Raw genomic sequence first — 17881 nt, forward strand, 5'->3', positions numbered from 1 at the left:
AGCATTTGTTTACAGCACCCTGTATAGAATGCCTGCTGATCTGCCGGAAATGATATGATTCAGGTGTGAATTCATTATCTTGTCAGAATGGGTATGTATAGTGTGAGCACAATTCATTGTCTGCTGAGGGGATCTCAAGAACTAGGTATAAGAGCAAGAAGAAAATTGATGACATATTTCGAGCTCTTTTTCGGTGAAACAAAGAATGGTTAAAACAGTAAGCGGAGGCTCACGAATACACTTATAACTCACAAGTTTGTGAGTAGTGACATAGTTAGTTAACTATGTCACTACTATTTATTTCCACTCGCTTGCACTGTGAATAAATTATAACTGTACTTCCCTATCTGCTCCTCCGCTGGGTTTATATAGGCGACGGAAACATTCCTGTGCCTTCGCGGTCGTTCCAGAACCTAGCGACCGCTCTGGTTCTCGAAAGGTCCGACCGCAAGGGCCGGACTGGTTACACTATATATCCATTGTTTCAGTTACTGAAGATAGAAAAACCCAAAGATTATAGAGTTTTAATCTTTGGTAGATATATTTTAGAATGGTTTCCAATTTATAGATAGATAGGTTTATTGAAAACGGCTGTTGGGGAAATTCTCATTACTTTTTTGTCTTTGAAGTTACAGATCTAAAAGATGAACTTTCTTAGGCACTTTTATATGTAGAATTCAATGACAAAAGATTTGCTCCAATTCATAAATAACAAATTCAATGAAAGTTTGCATCTGTAACTTCAAAGACAAAAAAGTTTTCGAAATCGTCAAAACCTCATTTTTTGATAATAACTCAAAAACAAAGAATAGTAGGAAGCTACGGTTTTCACAATTTTTTGTTTTTCTGAAAAAGAGCTTGGAATTGTGTAATCAGTTTTCTTCTAGCTCTTATAGTTCTCGGGATCCCCTCAGTAGACAACGAATTTTCCCCACCCTGTACTTTTTTTTGTTTTGTAACATGTAGGTAACTGATGTTATTTTATGATTGAAACATGAATTTTTTTTCATTTCCCCTTTTGATGAAGGTTTGAAGAGATAGAGAGATATCTGAAAAGCCATTCTGAACAAAAAAGTTTTCAGATCCTAGATGATATTTATTATTATTTATTCATCTAAAATCAACACTCGTTGATCGGCCGCCATCCCAATGAATTCGCAAAGAGCGAATGCGCTCCTTAAATCGTCAACGTCTTCCCTCATCAATGCGACCTTACCTGAACACATTGCCGATAGGCGTAAGGTTTTCTGTAAAATACCTAGGACAGTATAGAATGAATAATATTTAATGCATTGCCTGACTTTTTCAGGCGTTCTATACAATGTCTGGATACTGTATAGAATGCCGGATTATACACATTGCCGGTAACTTATATACTCTGTGGCTGTTAGGCGAATAAGGTTGGAAACTAAGAGAAACTATTTTGTAAGTAATAAATTTATTCATGTTAATCCATTCTGGTTAGAAACAGCGTGACAGGGAACAGATGATAAAAACGAAAGCACGAGACGATTCATCCCTAATCATACATTCCGAATGAGCACAATGTTTTCAACCCAAAAGGTGCAAAAAGAAATATATTAAATTCTGAATAGAATTAATGATTTGCATGAAATATCCTAATTTGAATGTAAAAAAATACATTGATGAAATATATACAGTTTTGTTATATAATTTGGCTGTTTTGCATTTTGATAACATAATCCAAATGTAAGAATTAATTAATCACAGATAGAACACATATTTTCGAATATGTAGACAACAAAGGATTATTTTGTGAATCCAACATTCAACAAAATTAGGATAATTTATGTCAATATCGAATTAAAATATTAAATATAAATTATTTTTTTATTTCTGTCGTGATGCACTTGAAACTGGCAATGCATCCAATAAATACTGTTGCAGTAGATTATACATCATCCCAATTTAACTAACCTGAAATGAAAGATTAATGTCAGTTTTCTAAATCTATAGGCTGAAGGACCTCGGGTCGATGGCCAATTGCTTATATGTATATATTTGCAATAAACGACTGTTACTACTACTACTGTCAATTTTCATACTAAAATGTGGCATGGATTATCAATTTAATATTGAAGACTCCAAATTGAATGCAATTTAATCAGCAATAAAAGTGAATACAGGGTGCCCTATCAATTTGATTTTCCCTGTAATTTCATTAATTACAGCGTTTATATGTTTTCATATATATTCAAATTGTATCATTCAAAATAAAATAGACAGTGCATTCAAGAATGATTGACATCCAAGAAGGCCTTGAAAGTACAGAAGCAGTTTAATATCTGGTCATTGAGATTGTCGATAAATTTCAGTAGTCGAACTGGAAGATATTCCAGTTTCAACACTTGTTGAATCTGTTGAGCAGCGGTGATGTGAAAATAAAGTTATCTATCTATCCATCTATCTATCTATAAGTACAACTTAAAAAATATTTGAAAAGAAGAAATATTCAAATTCAGAGAATATTAATCAGCATTCAAAATTGATATTATTATGTTTCCGATTCGTACGATTAAATGAAGAACATAAACAGAAGCATAAAATTCAAATTATAGTCGACCAGTGCATAGATTCACATATAATAATTTAGATTCATGTCCAGATACTTTTGACCCAAATGGTGCGTGAATTACCAATATTCCATACTTTTAACTATACTTTTAGTACTCTGTTCAAAATATTTTTTATTTTTAAAAACGAATAGAAGACATTCCTGAGTGTAGATAGCGACTGCTCTGAGCAATTTATTATGCTGAAATTTTCCTCTGTAGGATTCTCGGAATCCCAGTTTGTAAATGATACGGAGAGCTCTTTTTTGTATTTTTAGGATTTCCTCTAGGGTTTTAGCTCTCAGCAACACATTTGTGTCATCGGCATAGTTTATTAATGAACACTTTATTATTGAAGATGTTTCAGCAAACAGGTCATTCATGAAGATGATTGGTCCTAGAATGCTTCTTTGAGGCACTCCTAATTCAATAGGAAGTGGTTTGGATGTGGCTTTTGATTCTCCATCAGTGATTACATGATCAATTGGGACCACTGTTTCTGGATGTTCAATACCTTTGTATCCAGGTCGATGACATCCACTGCTAAGCCGTTAAAGAGTATTCAAACAGGACACAATGTTTGTTCGGAGGAGGTCATAGAAATTTTCAACAGCATGTCATTTTATCGCCCTCTGAATTAGAATATAGTACTCCAAGATACTACGTAGGAGGTTTTTTGTGATTCCTCAGGTGTCCTCTTATCAACCATTAAAATGTTTTGCATCTTATCTTGGACACTCTGTATTAAAAACTATCTATTTGCTCAATTGAAATAAAAATAAGCTCAATGAAGAAAACAAGAAATTTTACTTACTATGACAGATGAAATTGCGATCCTAATTCTTATCGTATCAGTAATCTGGAATAAAAGAAAAATAAGTCAAAACTAAGTTTAACTGAGTGGAAACATTTAACAAACGTTAATTTAGTCAGTTCTTCTTAGAGGAATAATTAAAACTTCTTCATTGGAAGTCAGAACAAAGATGTCATCATAAAAAGTAGGGAAAGCACTAATGCGGCGTGTAAGGATAAGGTATATAAATTATTATTACTTACTCTCTCCCCTGTTTCCATTCCAGTTACTATGACTATTGTAGTGGCTTCTATTTTCCCCTTGTCCGTTGCTGAATCTTGAGTTATGTCTAGGGCCACCACTTCTACCAAATTGAGATCCCATTCCTCTATCAGAAGTGTTGCCATTCATCATTCTACCTCCCCCATTTGTGCTTCTTCCACCTCCCATACGTCCAGAATCTTTTCCACGGAAACCACCGCCATTCTCTCTATGGCGAAAGCCCCCACCACCTCCCCATCTGTTTTGCCTGCCTCCATACGCACCACCTCCCCTATTGGACAACTCCAACAATTTGGGGTTAACCACCTGTCAGCAAAAAATTGCCAATTTTTAAATTATCCATACTTAGATAATGTAAGAACTGAAGCATCAGTGAATTTCGAAGTTCCAAATTTAGATCCTGAAGTTTCATAATTTCTTCGAATTAAATTTGAAATGTCAAACAAAAATGCGAAAAATTGATTAATACTTAGTTACATCATTAATATAATAGCAGACAAAAAACTTACTGCCTTGGAAGTAGCTACTTTATGAAATGTATCAATATGCGAATTAAAAATTTTTTTGCAATAAAAGCTAGCTCACATTATAAAAGAAGAATTGTTTTCTGTGGCTCTGATGATTAATTGTGTCCATTTAACCGTTTATTATCTTACCGATTTTAGACAGAATGGCCAATATATAGGTTTCTCTTGAAAATTATAAATTTAAGAAAAGCGTACTAAGGAGTACACGCATATTAACCCCCTCCTCATCACTTGTTGAAAAATTGGATATAATCAATTCGTTCACACTTTTCCAATATACATTCGTTTTCCCCACCACATCTCAACGTAAAAAATTTTTGACGACAAGTGACAACATGTATTCAGTATTTATGCTTACATATTGAGAGTGGGTTCAATCGCTTCAAATAGTCCTTTATAAACGAAATATCCGGATACGAAAAAGTTTGCTAAAAACTAAGTGCTGCAGGTTATGAAACACTCTGTATATTGGCCACCCTGTATTTTAACCAGTTACCATAACGTCTGTTAAAAAATAATGCCTAACAGTCAACAGGGTGAAATATTTTACCTGATTCGCTTCTTGCAAGACTGAAACGAGATCTTTGGCCTGTCTGAAGTTGTTTGGAGTGAAGAAAGCATAAGATGTTCCAGTTGTATCAGATCGACCAGTACGGCCAATTCTGTGTATATAATCTTCAGAAGAATTGGGATAGTCATAGTTTATTACATATTTGATACCATCCACATCTATTACAAAGAAAGAAATGTTGAATAAACATGATCAATAGAAACATTTCCAATGTGAAACTTCTTATATGAAAAACTTCAGTTGTTATCTTTGTCTCTGTAGAAAAAAACGATTGAATGGAATTTTGGTATTTATAAATTGATAAAATATAAAGACATATTTTGGACAGCTTCACATTGAAATTAAATCAATTACGGATGAGACCAAAATTTACATTCAAACTTTGCTCAGAAATGTTTTATTATTTATATTATCAATTTTGAGATCATAAGCAAAAAATGGTTATGGGAAGGAAAATACAAAACATACTTTTCGAGTTTTCCAAATCAACATGATCCAATTAAAAAATGTTCAATCAATGATTTATTTTGTTCTATCTGAAATGGAAATAAGTATATATCATATATTATTTTACATGCGTTCATTTCAATTATTGACGTATCAACTTGCAACTTACAAATGGCTGGTTTGATTAACCAGGTAATAACCTCTTTTCTTCAGTTTTACAGAATCAACCTAACATAGGTAAATTTGTAAAAAATATCAAATTATTATTCAAAAAATCAAGCATGTTGCATAACTTTTATGATTTTTTTTTTCTTGGGGTAGTTTCAAGTTTAAATGAATTTATATCTGCGGTCTACACTACTAGAAATACCATCTGATTTCGTTTTTATGATCTATCTCTAGATACAGTAGAGCCGAGACGAGGCTAGAATAGAGAAGTGAAGTGAAACAGAGTAAAGTAAGGTGAAATAAGTGAAGTTGACTAAGTACAGCCAGTATCTAATATAGAAATAAGATTATTCCGATTTCAGCTTTGATAATATTATTCGACTTCTAATCAAGAAAGGATCATTTCTTTTAGGAATATGAAGGAATGTATCTGAAAAATCCCATGAGAAATGAAAAAGTTTGAATGAAGAAATTTTTCTGTACTAATATATTTTTTTATTGGATCATGTTTCTTGCTAAAAATAATGCTAAGAAGAAAGAATTAATCAGCAGAATACTAACCATAATTTGAGTACTTTCAAAATTCCATAATGATCAGTCCCGTTTTAAAATTAAGCTTTTCTGAGTTTCCAAAAAAATTGCATGTAAAACTGGAGGGATGGAACTGCTGCAGTGGACACATAGTACATATTCATTGTACAGTTTAAATTAGATGGAGTACACTGCAGGACCGACAGGAAGACAAATTCGATATAAATTTGAATGACATCTGTTTGATCTCAGGATTTCATTAAAAAAAAAAGTAATCTTCTTCCCACGATGAGTCAGGTCGAGCCCGAGGCATACATACATTTCATATAAATGATGTCAAGAAATGGCAAGTGGGAGAGAGATCATATTCAATATTCACATCAAATCTTCCATCGGTCATCCACCACCTCAACTGTACTACTGCACCAACAACAGGAATGGGGCACAAGTAGCCAGCCAGAGGCACCGCAAGAGACAGAAATGCATCCTTAAGAAGAACGCATCTGAGGCGTATTATTCAATTATGCATTTAGCATTTGCGCTTTCACATTTGATTTTTAGAATACGCTCATCCTGCATGTGCCTCTGAAACAAAAAAAAGGGGATACCCAGACTGATTAATCCAGTTTTAATAAGTCAACTATTATAAATAAATAAACGAACCGTTGAGGTAAGATGTGTATTTTCCATTCAAAATATGGATTTTATCTCCGACACTAATGTATGAACAAAGTTGCCAAGGGTAAAATTTAATGATAGTTTTCTTCGCGGCGCAAATCACACCAAACCCAGTTGGAATCTGACAGCAGTAGATTAAGCGGTAAAAAAATGTTACCTAGTTAAACTCATTTTGTAGAATGTGATTTACCGTTGAAAAATTCTCATTATACAAGGTGTTTCACGCAAAGTGTGTACTGGAAGTATCTAGACAACCGAATGAGATTTTTTCTGAGTATGTAATTGTGAATCTATTCAACTAAAATGAACTCGTCTCGGTGGTACTTCCGGTAATACCTTTAACTAAAAGGTACCGGCTCAACTCAGCCAAACCTCGTTAATATCCTATATTTTATTCAATCAATAAATCAATGACTTCTTTATTGATACGTCTATACAAGGTAAAATAAAAAACGCACTGTCCAACGAAATCATTCCAAAGCAAGGACTTCCTCAAGGTTCCCCACTGTCACCATAATTATATAAGATCCTTTCGTTTGCCTTAAAAATGTAGCACTTTTCTACATTTGATTTGATTTACACCAGTATAGAGGAAGTGTAGTTTATCCAAACATAGTCAAAAGGAGGTTGGGATAATCTACACCTCCTCTATACTGGTGTAAATTCAATCAGCAAACGAATAGTAAAATCGAGTGTAAAAAAAGTGTTACACTTTTTATGCAAACGAAAGGACCTAAAATATACCGAGTGGCCCACCCCAGACGCGGCGCTCATTTTGAGGAAGTAAATAAAGATATTTTGAAAATCTTTTCTTGTGATATGTGTAGGGTGTTCAAAAGCACAATTTAAAATTATTGTCATATATACAGGATGTTCAAAAACAAAGATATAGACCAAAGTGAGAGTTATAGTAAAATAATTTGTGTCCTACTCCCCGTCCTCCTATCTCGGCTAAAATTTATGCTTAGCTTAAATTTCGCAAAATTTACAATGTCAATCAAGAATACATGATTATTGAAGGCTTTCAGTGAAAACGAACATGTATTTTATCGATTTTTAATGTAGCTTTCGATTTTACATAGGGTATAGTTCGATTTCAGATTCTCTATAAAATTTGCCAAAAATCAAATAATCGAAAGCATTTAACCCACACAGATAACACAGAACACGAATATACATAATTGTAATCTGTATCTTGCTACTGAGCCCCCAAGTTATAGCAAAATTGTCGCCACTGTCCTATTAGAGTGACTTATCTATGTTTTTAAATTAATCTATGCTTTCTGTAGAATCTCAAACTACATATATAGAAATCATCAAATTGACCAATAATTTAGTAAGTGTTGTATTGGCAAAAATGGTCTCGGGTATTACTGACGGTTTATAACAAGCTATATTGATAATGTATATCTTTCATTCTGGTGAATATTTTTGAATGCTTCAATTCCCAGGGGTTTTAAATGGTATTTGCTTTCATTTGTCTTGATAACTGCTTATAAGATATAAAGAAATTGATTATCAAGAATATTTTATATTATGAGTAAAAGGATAATGCCTAAATATTGGGACCGAAAGAAATGACCTAAATAAATTCAAATGCATGACACCCCATCAATATAAATACCAATAAATGTTTCAATTTAATAGATTGAACTAGTGAAGCATCATAATTCCGGCCATCAACAGAAAGGCCATTCCTTCGAAAAAGAGTAGATAGTCCTTATGGTTTCGGTTAGTAATGTAACAGAGGCTAAAATATTAACCTATATAGGTACCTAGATGTATAGGTTAAAACTCGCATTTACATAGGCCCGTAATACAGGTGAAAATGACGAATTTGCATGCTTAGATGTCTATTATAACGGCAACGTTCATAGCAACATCCCCTATATTAAATCATATGTAACAAGAATTACTTGACCTCAACTTATCCATACACTTTTTGATGAACTGTCACAGACTGAGAGTTACACTACTAGTTTCTGCTCAGATCATCTTTCTTAGACTATGGTTAATATGGATGCGTATACGGACGGAACTAATAATTAAATTTTGCAAAAAGAACGGAAATAATAAAATAAAAACCAGTCTGGTAGATCCTGGGCTACTTAAATGCCAAAAGTGAAAAGTAAAATGTTGGAGAAGTTAGCAATTATATTATCAAGTTTCATCATGTTATAATCTGATTAATCAGATATGTATTTGTTCCTAGAAATAGCTGCATTCAATATTGTCCAGAAACAATTGCAATGAGATGATTACAAATAAAATGAAAGAATTAACATACCTAATCCTCTTGCGGCAACATCTGTAGCAACTAGAATACAAGATTTACCATTTCTGAATTCTCTCAATACATAATCTCGTTCTTGCTGACTTTTGTCACCATGCATACAAACAGCTGGCCAACCATACCTCCTTAATTGTCTTGTTATGTCCTCTACCTTCACCTTTGTTTCCGCAAAAATCAAAATTTTTGAACCTGGTTCTGCATTGTTACCAATTTCTTGAAGAAGTAAGTTTAGTCTTGAAAATTAAAAAAGATATATGAGAATTAGTTTCGTATGTTTTCTGAAAAAAATTGTGAGTTTATTAATTAAGATCAGTTCTTCTTAGAGGATAAAATGTTATCTCATCATATATTATTAGATATAATTGTTCATCATACAAAATCGCGTGATTCTTTCAAAGCTAAATTTTCTACTGTAACAAACAATAACTCACTTTTCAGGCTTCTCGTTCTCTTGACAAACATCAACAATCTGTAAAATGTTGTGATTGGCAGAAAGTTGAAGGGATCCAATGTTGATTTGAACATAGTCATTCAGGTAGTCCTCTGCAAGTTTTTTAACTTCTTTTGGCCATGTGGCTGACCACATGAGTGTTTGACGATCAGGTCGGATCTGTTCAATTATTTTTCGAATCTGAGGTTCAAAACCCATATCCAACATGCGATCAGCTTCATCAAGGACTAGGTAAGTGCAGCGTTCTAAATTAGTAGTCCCTTTTTCTAAGAAGTCAATGAGCCTTCCAGGTGTAGCAATACAAATTTCAACACCTGAAAATAAATTACTGCTACAATCTCAATATTCAGTAAGTAAGTATTAAAGAGGTGACAAATTTTACAATTTCTATTATAATTTCAAATACAGAATTTACAAAAATCCGCGAAAAGGAGAAGGTAACTTATGCAAAAACTAAAATAAATCAATAACCTACTCGTTCCAAACTAGTCGCAAAATATGAATTGAATTCAGCTCTACAAGGTGTACAATTTTGTGATGAAAATTTGCATGTTGAGGTTGTCAGCAATGAAATTTCTCCTTAAAATATTTTCAGGCCTCTGCAGCTTCCGCTTGTACTGGAAACAGCCTACTACTTTTTTATTTCAAGTGGCACACCCCTTACACCTTATATCTTTGCATCGTTAGATAGCTAATTTGAACATTTGAAGGCAATTTAAACAGTATGCCATACTTTAGGAAAATACTCGATGGTTTATGAGTTATAAGGATTCTTATGAAAAAACATGGAGGAAACAGGCTGTTGAAAAACCATAAAAAAATTTATTCTTAGTTCTATCTCACAAACGGTTTTATCGAATGAAATGAATTTCGGAATATAGTTTTCAATTTTTGATAAATCTTTTTCGAACACAAGGAATCACCCATGTCTTCCAGTTTTTTCATTTTGACCATTACCTACCATAAAAACACCAAAAATTAAAAGAACCAAACTTCTGACACTAATTAGATGCTACCTAATGAATATTTGAAAGTTTTGTAAAATGAAAGTATTCGTCCTATTTTCTCGTATAATGCGCCGTTTTCGAATAAATTGATGTCTGATGTCCAAAAATTAAAACTATCTGTGAAATTTGAAAAATTGGGAAAGTTTGGCTAAAAAAAACTCTGTTTATAAGATCCACAAATGTGTAGTGTTACAGATTTACCTAGTTTCTCTGAAGGTAATTTCGTGTTTCCAGGGGTGGCACAGCTCATTATGAAAACTTAAAATGGCTATATATTTCAATCAGGACGACTCGGAAAAAAATGGTAAAGGAAAAAAGTGTTTCTTTTGACCTCAAGATATTTGTTTTCTGGTCCCAACAAAGTCGATATTGAAATTCAGTACAAAGAATAGAATTCAATTATAAAACAGTAAACTGTTATTGAACAGCTTTTATGTAATTGACAGTATGTCTTCAGCACTACCACCTTGTCAAATGTGTTTTCATTGACCAAAATGTAGTCTGTTTTTAGTACTAGAGATATGAGGGCGCTTTCTATCTTTCTATGCTATAATCTTTGGGAAATTCCGTTAAGTCCAATACATAACTCCTATTGAGATTGATGAGATGTAACGAGGATTCATTTTTTGTACGAAAAATGCACCCCGTTTTAGAAAATTTTTTTTGTTTTGAATGTTTTTTATTTAATTTTAATTCTTGAGGGGAATTTCGGTTTTTAATTCAGGATTCCGACATCGTTCGTTAAGTCGTTTGCTAGTGAACTTTGAAAGATTTTTTTTCGCTATCTGCCATGCGGTATCGAGTTCTTTGATTTTCTCTTTTCGCGTTCCAATATCTAGGAAAGTGTGCCGTCAGAAGCCAGATCCAACCGCTCATCACCCCGTTACCGAGTCCAGAGATAAGGCAGCCTTCTGTATTTTACTTGGGAACCTCAGTTGCGCACCCTTCCTGGGTGGCGTGCAAACACGTCAGAAGCGAAAACCAACTTGGTAACCCGTTGTGCACCTTTTACCCTGTTTCCTTTCTCTGCGCTGGGGGGAAGATTTTGGCCGGCGTGCAAAAACGTCAGAGATGGAAACCAGCGTGCTCACCCATCGTGCACCCTTTTCCTTTCCCTGTTCTGTGAGTAGGTTTCTTACAGTCCCGTAGTGTGAAACTGAGCCCCAATTACCTTGCCCATCCAGGATTCTTTGGTTCTGGCTGGCGAACGATTCAGTTATATCCGTGATGCGTTTGAGATCGGATCCACCATTTTGTGTATTTGTATTTGATTCCGAGTAAAAACTCCTTAGTGCTGTAAAGTAGACTCTTATTCTTTTGTATTACGATTTTCACTCGACCGAAACTGTAATGTATTTCTTACTACGAGACAACGAATAAAATTGTGAAATCCTATTTTGACTTTCACTGGTTATCGCTAACACCCCAGATAACACCGAACCTTGTCTTCGTCTTGAAGCTACCAGGGTGGGCTAGCTATTTTTCCCTTCAAAGAATGGCTGGCGCTTGAGAAAAGGGCGTTACATTAAACCTAATTCAATTTCCATATTTCAGTTAGCGAACACTGTTACGTAGGTATATTGAAACTCGATGATAATATTGAGTATTATTCAAGAAAGGTTTTTCATTCATTTATATAAATAATTCTTTTGAAGAAAGAAAGTGATTCTACGGAAAATAAATTGAACTGAGAATGAAACCTTCATTATTTTTCACGATTATTCACAATCGCAGTTTTTCATTGTGATGAAATACAGCGGACATTTCCATACGCCGGACCTGAACATAATCAACTCAACGTCTAGCCTATTCATGAAACATCGCCTATTAGTTCAGTCACCCACCGCCAGATGCTAGGGTGAAAAATTTCATTTCTCCGAGGCACAGCTGCGCCCCTACGAACCGGAGGAGGAACTACAACTTATTTTGGCTTAATTTATCTGAACCGCGTTGTTTCTCTAGGGGGTTTAATACTCAATGGTATTACTGACCGAATGAAGAAAATAAAAGATATGTATAAAAGTCATCATATTATGCTGTTGCAAATTAACCTGACCAACTTGCTTGTTGCTTATGAATACTAAAAATCAAACAGCATTTGTAAGATAACAGACTAGAGCGTAGTGCTACCAATCATCTCTCGTAGGTTAATGATATCAAGTACAATTTTGTCATTCACCTTGAGCCCGTTTGCAACAGCCGAAAATTCTCAGGAGAATTCTCTACAAAATTCTCGCAAGAAAACGCAGAGATTATTTATTACGCAACTCAACAGAGAATTCTACCGAAAGTGTGTATGTAAAGGTAAATAATTAACGGCGCATCAATTTTCGAGTAAATTCTCTAGAGAATTCTCGGCTGTTGCAAACGGGCTTTAGAAGCCAAAAAGTTGGCGTGAAAATAGACGAAAATATTGTGGACGCTCTTACCCAAAATACGCACCTTCCCCAACTTACCTTATATAGATACAGTAATAAAAGTGTGTTTTCAAAACTCACCTCTTTCTAAGTCTCGAGCTTGCGGCCCCTTTGGAGCTCCTCCAAATATGCAAGTGTTCCTAACATAAGAAGTACGACCAAAATCTGAGGCTACTTGTTGTATTTGCTGTGCCAATTCTCTTGTTGGAGCTAGAACTAAGGCGATAGGACCATCACCTCGAGATATAGGTTGTTGATTGTTGATATGAACTATAGCAGGTAATATATAGGCTAGAGTTTTTCCAGATCCAGTCTGTGCTATACCGACTAGGTCCCGTCCACTCATTGCAATTGGCCAACCTTGTGCCTGGATGGCTGTAGGCGCATCATATCCTGTAATTAATAAAAAAAGATAAGCCAAACATACTCATGTTTGATATGCAAGGAAACCTCTCAACTCAAAAAGAAGATAAACAAAACATATTGCCCTCTTGAAGCATTAGTATTTATGTGGGGAAACTTGAGGATGGAATCCAGACTTTGTGTGTGTGGACACCGAAGGCATATTTCCCAAATTAATTTACCTCTTCATAAGCACTCATGTTCCACTGATAAGCAGGGTGGAATCATGCCAAAATGAGAGGGTGAGGTTTGTTTGAATATTGAAATAAGGAGTAGTGAACATACTCATGTTGACGTGCAAGGAAAAACTCTCAACTCCACAACAAGATGATCATTGCCCTCTTGAAGCATTAGTATTTATGTGGGGAAACTTAAGGATGGAATCCAGACTTTGTGTGTGTGGACACCGAAGGCATATTTCCCAAATTAATTTACCTCTTCATAAGCACTCATGTTCCACTGATAAGCAGGGTGGAATCATGCCAAAATGAGAGGGTGAGGTTTGTTTGAATATTGAAATAAGGAGTAGTGAACATACTCATGTTGAGATGCAAGGAAAAACTCTCAACTCCACAACAAGATGATCATTGCCCTCTAGAAGCATTAGTATTTATGTGGGGAAACTTGAGGATGGAATCCAGACTTTGTTGGTGTGGACACCGAAGGCATATTTCCCAAACTAATTTACCTCTTCATAAGCACTCATGTTCCACTGATAAGCAGGGTGGAATCATGCCAAAATGAGAGGATGAGGTTTGTTTGAATATTGAAATAAGGAGTAGTGAACATACTCATGTTGACATGCAAGGAAAAACTCTCAACTCCACAACAAGATGATCATTGCCCTCTTGAAGCATTAGTATTTATGTGGGGAAACTTGAGGATGGAATCCAGACTGTTTGTGTGGACACCGAAGGCATATTTCCCAAACTAATTTACCTCTTCATAAGCACTCATGTTCCACTGATAAGCAGGGTGGAATCATGCCAAAATGAGAGGATGAGGTTTGTTTGAATATTGAAATAAGGAGTAGTGAACATACTCATGTTGACATGCAAGGAAAAACTCTCAACTCCACAACAAGATGATCATTGCCCTCTTGAAGCATTAGTATTTATGTGGGGAAACTTAAGGATGGAATCCAGACTTTGTGTGTGTGGACACCGAAGGCATATTTCCCAAACTAATTTACCTCTTCATAAGCACTCATGTTCCACTGATAAGCAGGGTGGAATCATGCCAAAATGAGAGGATGAGGTTTGTTTGAATATTGAAATAAGGAGTAGTGAACATACTCATGTTGACATGCAAGGAAAAACTCTCAACTCCACAACAAGATGATCATTGCCCTCTTGAAGCATTAGTATTTATGTGGGGAAACTTGAGGATGGAATCCAGACTGTTTGTGTGGACACCGAAGGCATATTTCCCAAACTAATTTACCTCTTCATAAGCACTCATGTTCCACTGATAAGCAGGGTGGAATCATGCCAAAATGAGAGGATGAGGTTTGTTTGAATATTGAAATAAGGAGTAGTGAACATACTCATGTTGACATGCAAGGAAAAACTCTCAACTCCACAACAAGATGATCATTGCCCTCTTGAAGCATTAGTATTTATGTGGGGAAACTTGAGGATGGAATCCAGACTTTGTTTGTGTGGACACCGAAGGCATATTTCCCAAACTAATTTACCTCTTCATAAGCACTCATGTTCCACTGATAAGCAGGGTGGAATCATGCCAAAATGAGAGGATGAGGTTTGTTTGAATATTGAAATAAGGAGTAGTGAACATACTCATGTTGACATGCAAGGAAAAACTCTCAACTACACAACAAGATGATCATTGCCCTCTTGAAGCATTAGTATTTATGTGGGGAAACTTGAGGATGGAATCCAGACTTTGTTTGTGTGGACACCGAAGGCATATTTCCCAAACTAATTTACCTCTTCATAAGCACTCATGTTCCACTGATAAGCAGGGTGGAATCATGCCAAAATGAGAGGATGAGGTTTGTTTGAATATTGAAATAAGGAGTAGTGAACATACTCATGTTGACATGCAAGGAAAAACTCTCAACTCCACAACAAGATGATCATTGCCCTCTTGAAGCATTAGTATTTATGTGGGGAAACTTGAGGATGGAATCCAGACTTTGTTTGTGTGGACACCGAAGGCATATTTCCCAAACTAATTTACCTCTTCATAAGCACTCATGTTCCACTGATAAGCAGGGTGGAATCATGCCAAAATGAGAGGATGAGGTTTGTTTGAATATTGAAATAAGGAGTAGTGAACATACTCATGTTGACATGCAAGGAAAAACTCTCAACTCCACAACAAGATGACCATTGCCCTCTTGAAGCATTAGTATTTATGTGGGGAAACTTGAGGATGGAATCCAGACTTTGTTTGTGTGGACACCGAAGGCATATTTCCCAAACTAATTTACCTCTTCATAAGCACTCATGTTCCACTGATAAGCAGGGTGGAATCATGCCAAAATGAGAGGATGAGTTTAGTTTCAATAATGAAATCAGGATTAGTGAACATACTGATGTTTGAACGACAAGGAAAACCTTTGACTTTACAAAAAAAGATTAACCAAACATCTTTGTCCTCTCAAGGTATTGGTATTTATGTGGAGAAACTTAAGGATGGAACCAAGACTGAGGTTGTGTGGACACCGAAGGCATATTGCCTAAATTAATTTAAGTCTTCATAAGCACTCACATTCCACTAATAAGCAATAGAATCCATGCCAAAATGAGAAGAAAAGCTTTATCATAAAATCTAATGAGATAAATATTCACCTTGTCTTTTGATTTCCTCCATGACATAATCAGGAAAACTAGTCTCAGAAAAATTCTGGATGGGATTTGGAGCATGTTTCCCATCTACAGTAACTTCTTTAGATCTACGGTATTGATCTACCTCATACGATGATCTATTGGCAACAGAAGGATGAGGTTCATAGAAATCCTTTTTGAACGGATGGAGAGATCTGAGATTCCAATTTATTTTGCGAAGCCTATTACCAGCACCAAGATTACCCCCTTTAGGAATAGATCTCGAGGATCCAGAAACAAATGAACGTCCACTAGCTCCACCTAGAATAGATAATTTCAAATAACTGAAGGGTAATGATGAAGTAATAAATTAATATACACCGAATATTATAGATAATATAAATAATGTTTTCAGCAGCAATTTTACTGCCCTGAAAAAAAGGAAACCAAAATGAAATATCATTTAAGATTAGTAATGATTCATTAAAACCAAGGTTGCCTTCACAAACTTACCTCTCTTAGCATAGTCATACTCATACTCTCACAGTGAGTTTATGAACGCAACCCTAGAGGATCAATCGTAAGTTACTCTACGGAATCTATTGTTTGTGTATATCACGATGTTCACTGAAGAAACAAACCAGTTTCAATAATTCAAACTGATTTTTTTTATTGTATGTACAGTTTCTCCTCATTTGTGGTTGAATCCGCCTAGTATTTTAATATAGATTGCAATGTATATGATTATGGTCCTCAGGTTAAAATAAAGACCTGGTATTATTACTCATCATGAAATGCATGTTCATGTTGTATAATCAGCTTTCATCCCGTTTCTATTCAATATCGTCCGTTAGGCAAAAACAAAGATCTGCATATATACCTACCATGTTTTTATGCAAAACATACAAATGGAAAAGAGGGAAAAAAACTTATACATACTTGCTGTGCGATTTCCACCTCTTCCAACAGATCCTCCAAATCCACCACGTTGTCTTCCACCAACTCGGTTAGGAGGTCCGCTATTACCTTTGAAACCGCCAACACCTCCTCGATCGAAACCGTTTCTCTGGTTGTTGTTATTAAACGAACCTCCACCATTCATGTTTCGATCCCCTATATTATTAGCACTTCCACGAAAACCACCACCCACGCCTGCATTAAGTCTGTTTCCGTAGGACCTAAAGCAAATAATAGTCATTAAGCATCTAGTTAAACAATTTTTTTTTTCAAGAAATCACTATACAAGATGGCGTCTTGAAAGAAAAACGCCACGAAATCAAATCAACTTACATTTTGTGCTACGAAAGATATCCCTGATGGCTACAAAAGCTGCGTTACTAATTGAGAAATATTTTCTGTATATATTTCAACACTACAGTGAGAAAAAATTTCTAACTATCTCGAAATTGAAATCACAACTCAACGTTACCGTAACAGGCCGGGCATAAGAGATCGAAGTTGAAGGATAACATGAGGATAACCGTCCGTCATACGTTTTTGACCAATAACGTAAAAGTTTGGGTGGGGGACGCAGAAAAGCTGCGCAGAAGGCTTATTAGAACTACGCATAGACAAAAAACTCTTTTTGTTACTGCTTACTGCTAACTAAGATGTCTAAAACACTGGTGTGTGCACTTGTCACTTTTTGCAAGCATCAACATTTCAGAAAATCGGGGATATGGGATCAGTTTCGTGGCGGCGCCACCATGTCATTTGCTTCGTTTTATCCTTGTTCTATCAAAGAAAGTCCAAGATACTCTCTCGTTTTATTTTGTTTTGCGTTGATATCGAATATCGATCAACGAGTGCAAAATATGAACTGGCCCATTTTGCCAGCTGTTAAGGAATATTTGTGATATTCGTTGTAAAAACAAATTTGTCAACATTTCAACACTACCGAATAAGGGTTCAAAGGAGTATTTACTGTTCTTCTTCAAGATAACTTCCGT

The 17881-nt window shown here is 35.3% G+C and overlaps 1 protein-coding gene across 1 annotated transcript; it reads right to left on the reverse strand.

Moving 5' to 3' along the window:
• Positions 1-1858: 1858 nt before the first annotated feature.
• On the reverse strand, positions 1859-17410 carry LOC123314225 (ATP-dependent RNA helicase DBP2-like). Its single transcript, XM_044899372.1, has 10 exons — positions 17223-17410; positions 16872-17110; positions 15957-16253; positions 12820-13131; positions 9295-9628; positions 8858-9096; positions 4726-4904; positions 3630-3954; positions 3388-3432; positions 1859-1938 (listed from the first exon to the last, which is right to left on the reverse strand). Coding segments are annotated over exons 1-9 (1935 nt in total). The 5' UTR covers positions 17225-17410; the 3' UTR covers positions 1859-1938; positions 3388-3424.
• Positions 17411-17881: the final 471 nt, after the last annotated feature.

This window comes from Coccinella septempunctata, chromosome 1 (genome assembly GCF_907165205.1).
Source record: "Coccinella septempunctata chromosome 1, icCocSept1.1, whole genome shotgun sequence".
NCBI lineage: Eukaryota > Metazoa > Arthropoda > Insecta > Coleoptera > Coccinellidae > Coccinella > Coccinella septempunctata.

Excerpts from the sequence above, each read along its gene's own strand:
- LOC123314225 (XM_044899372.1), bottom strand. Across the intron at positions 13,132-15,956 it reads GGAGGAAATCAAAAGACAAG|GATATGATGCGCCTACAGCC; the intron begins GTGAATATTTAT and ends TATTAATTACAG. Across the intron at positions 4,905-8,857 it reads TGTTGCCGCAAGAGGATTAG|ATGTGGATGGTATCAAATAT; the intron begins GTATGTTAATTC and ends TCTTTGTAATAG.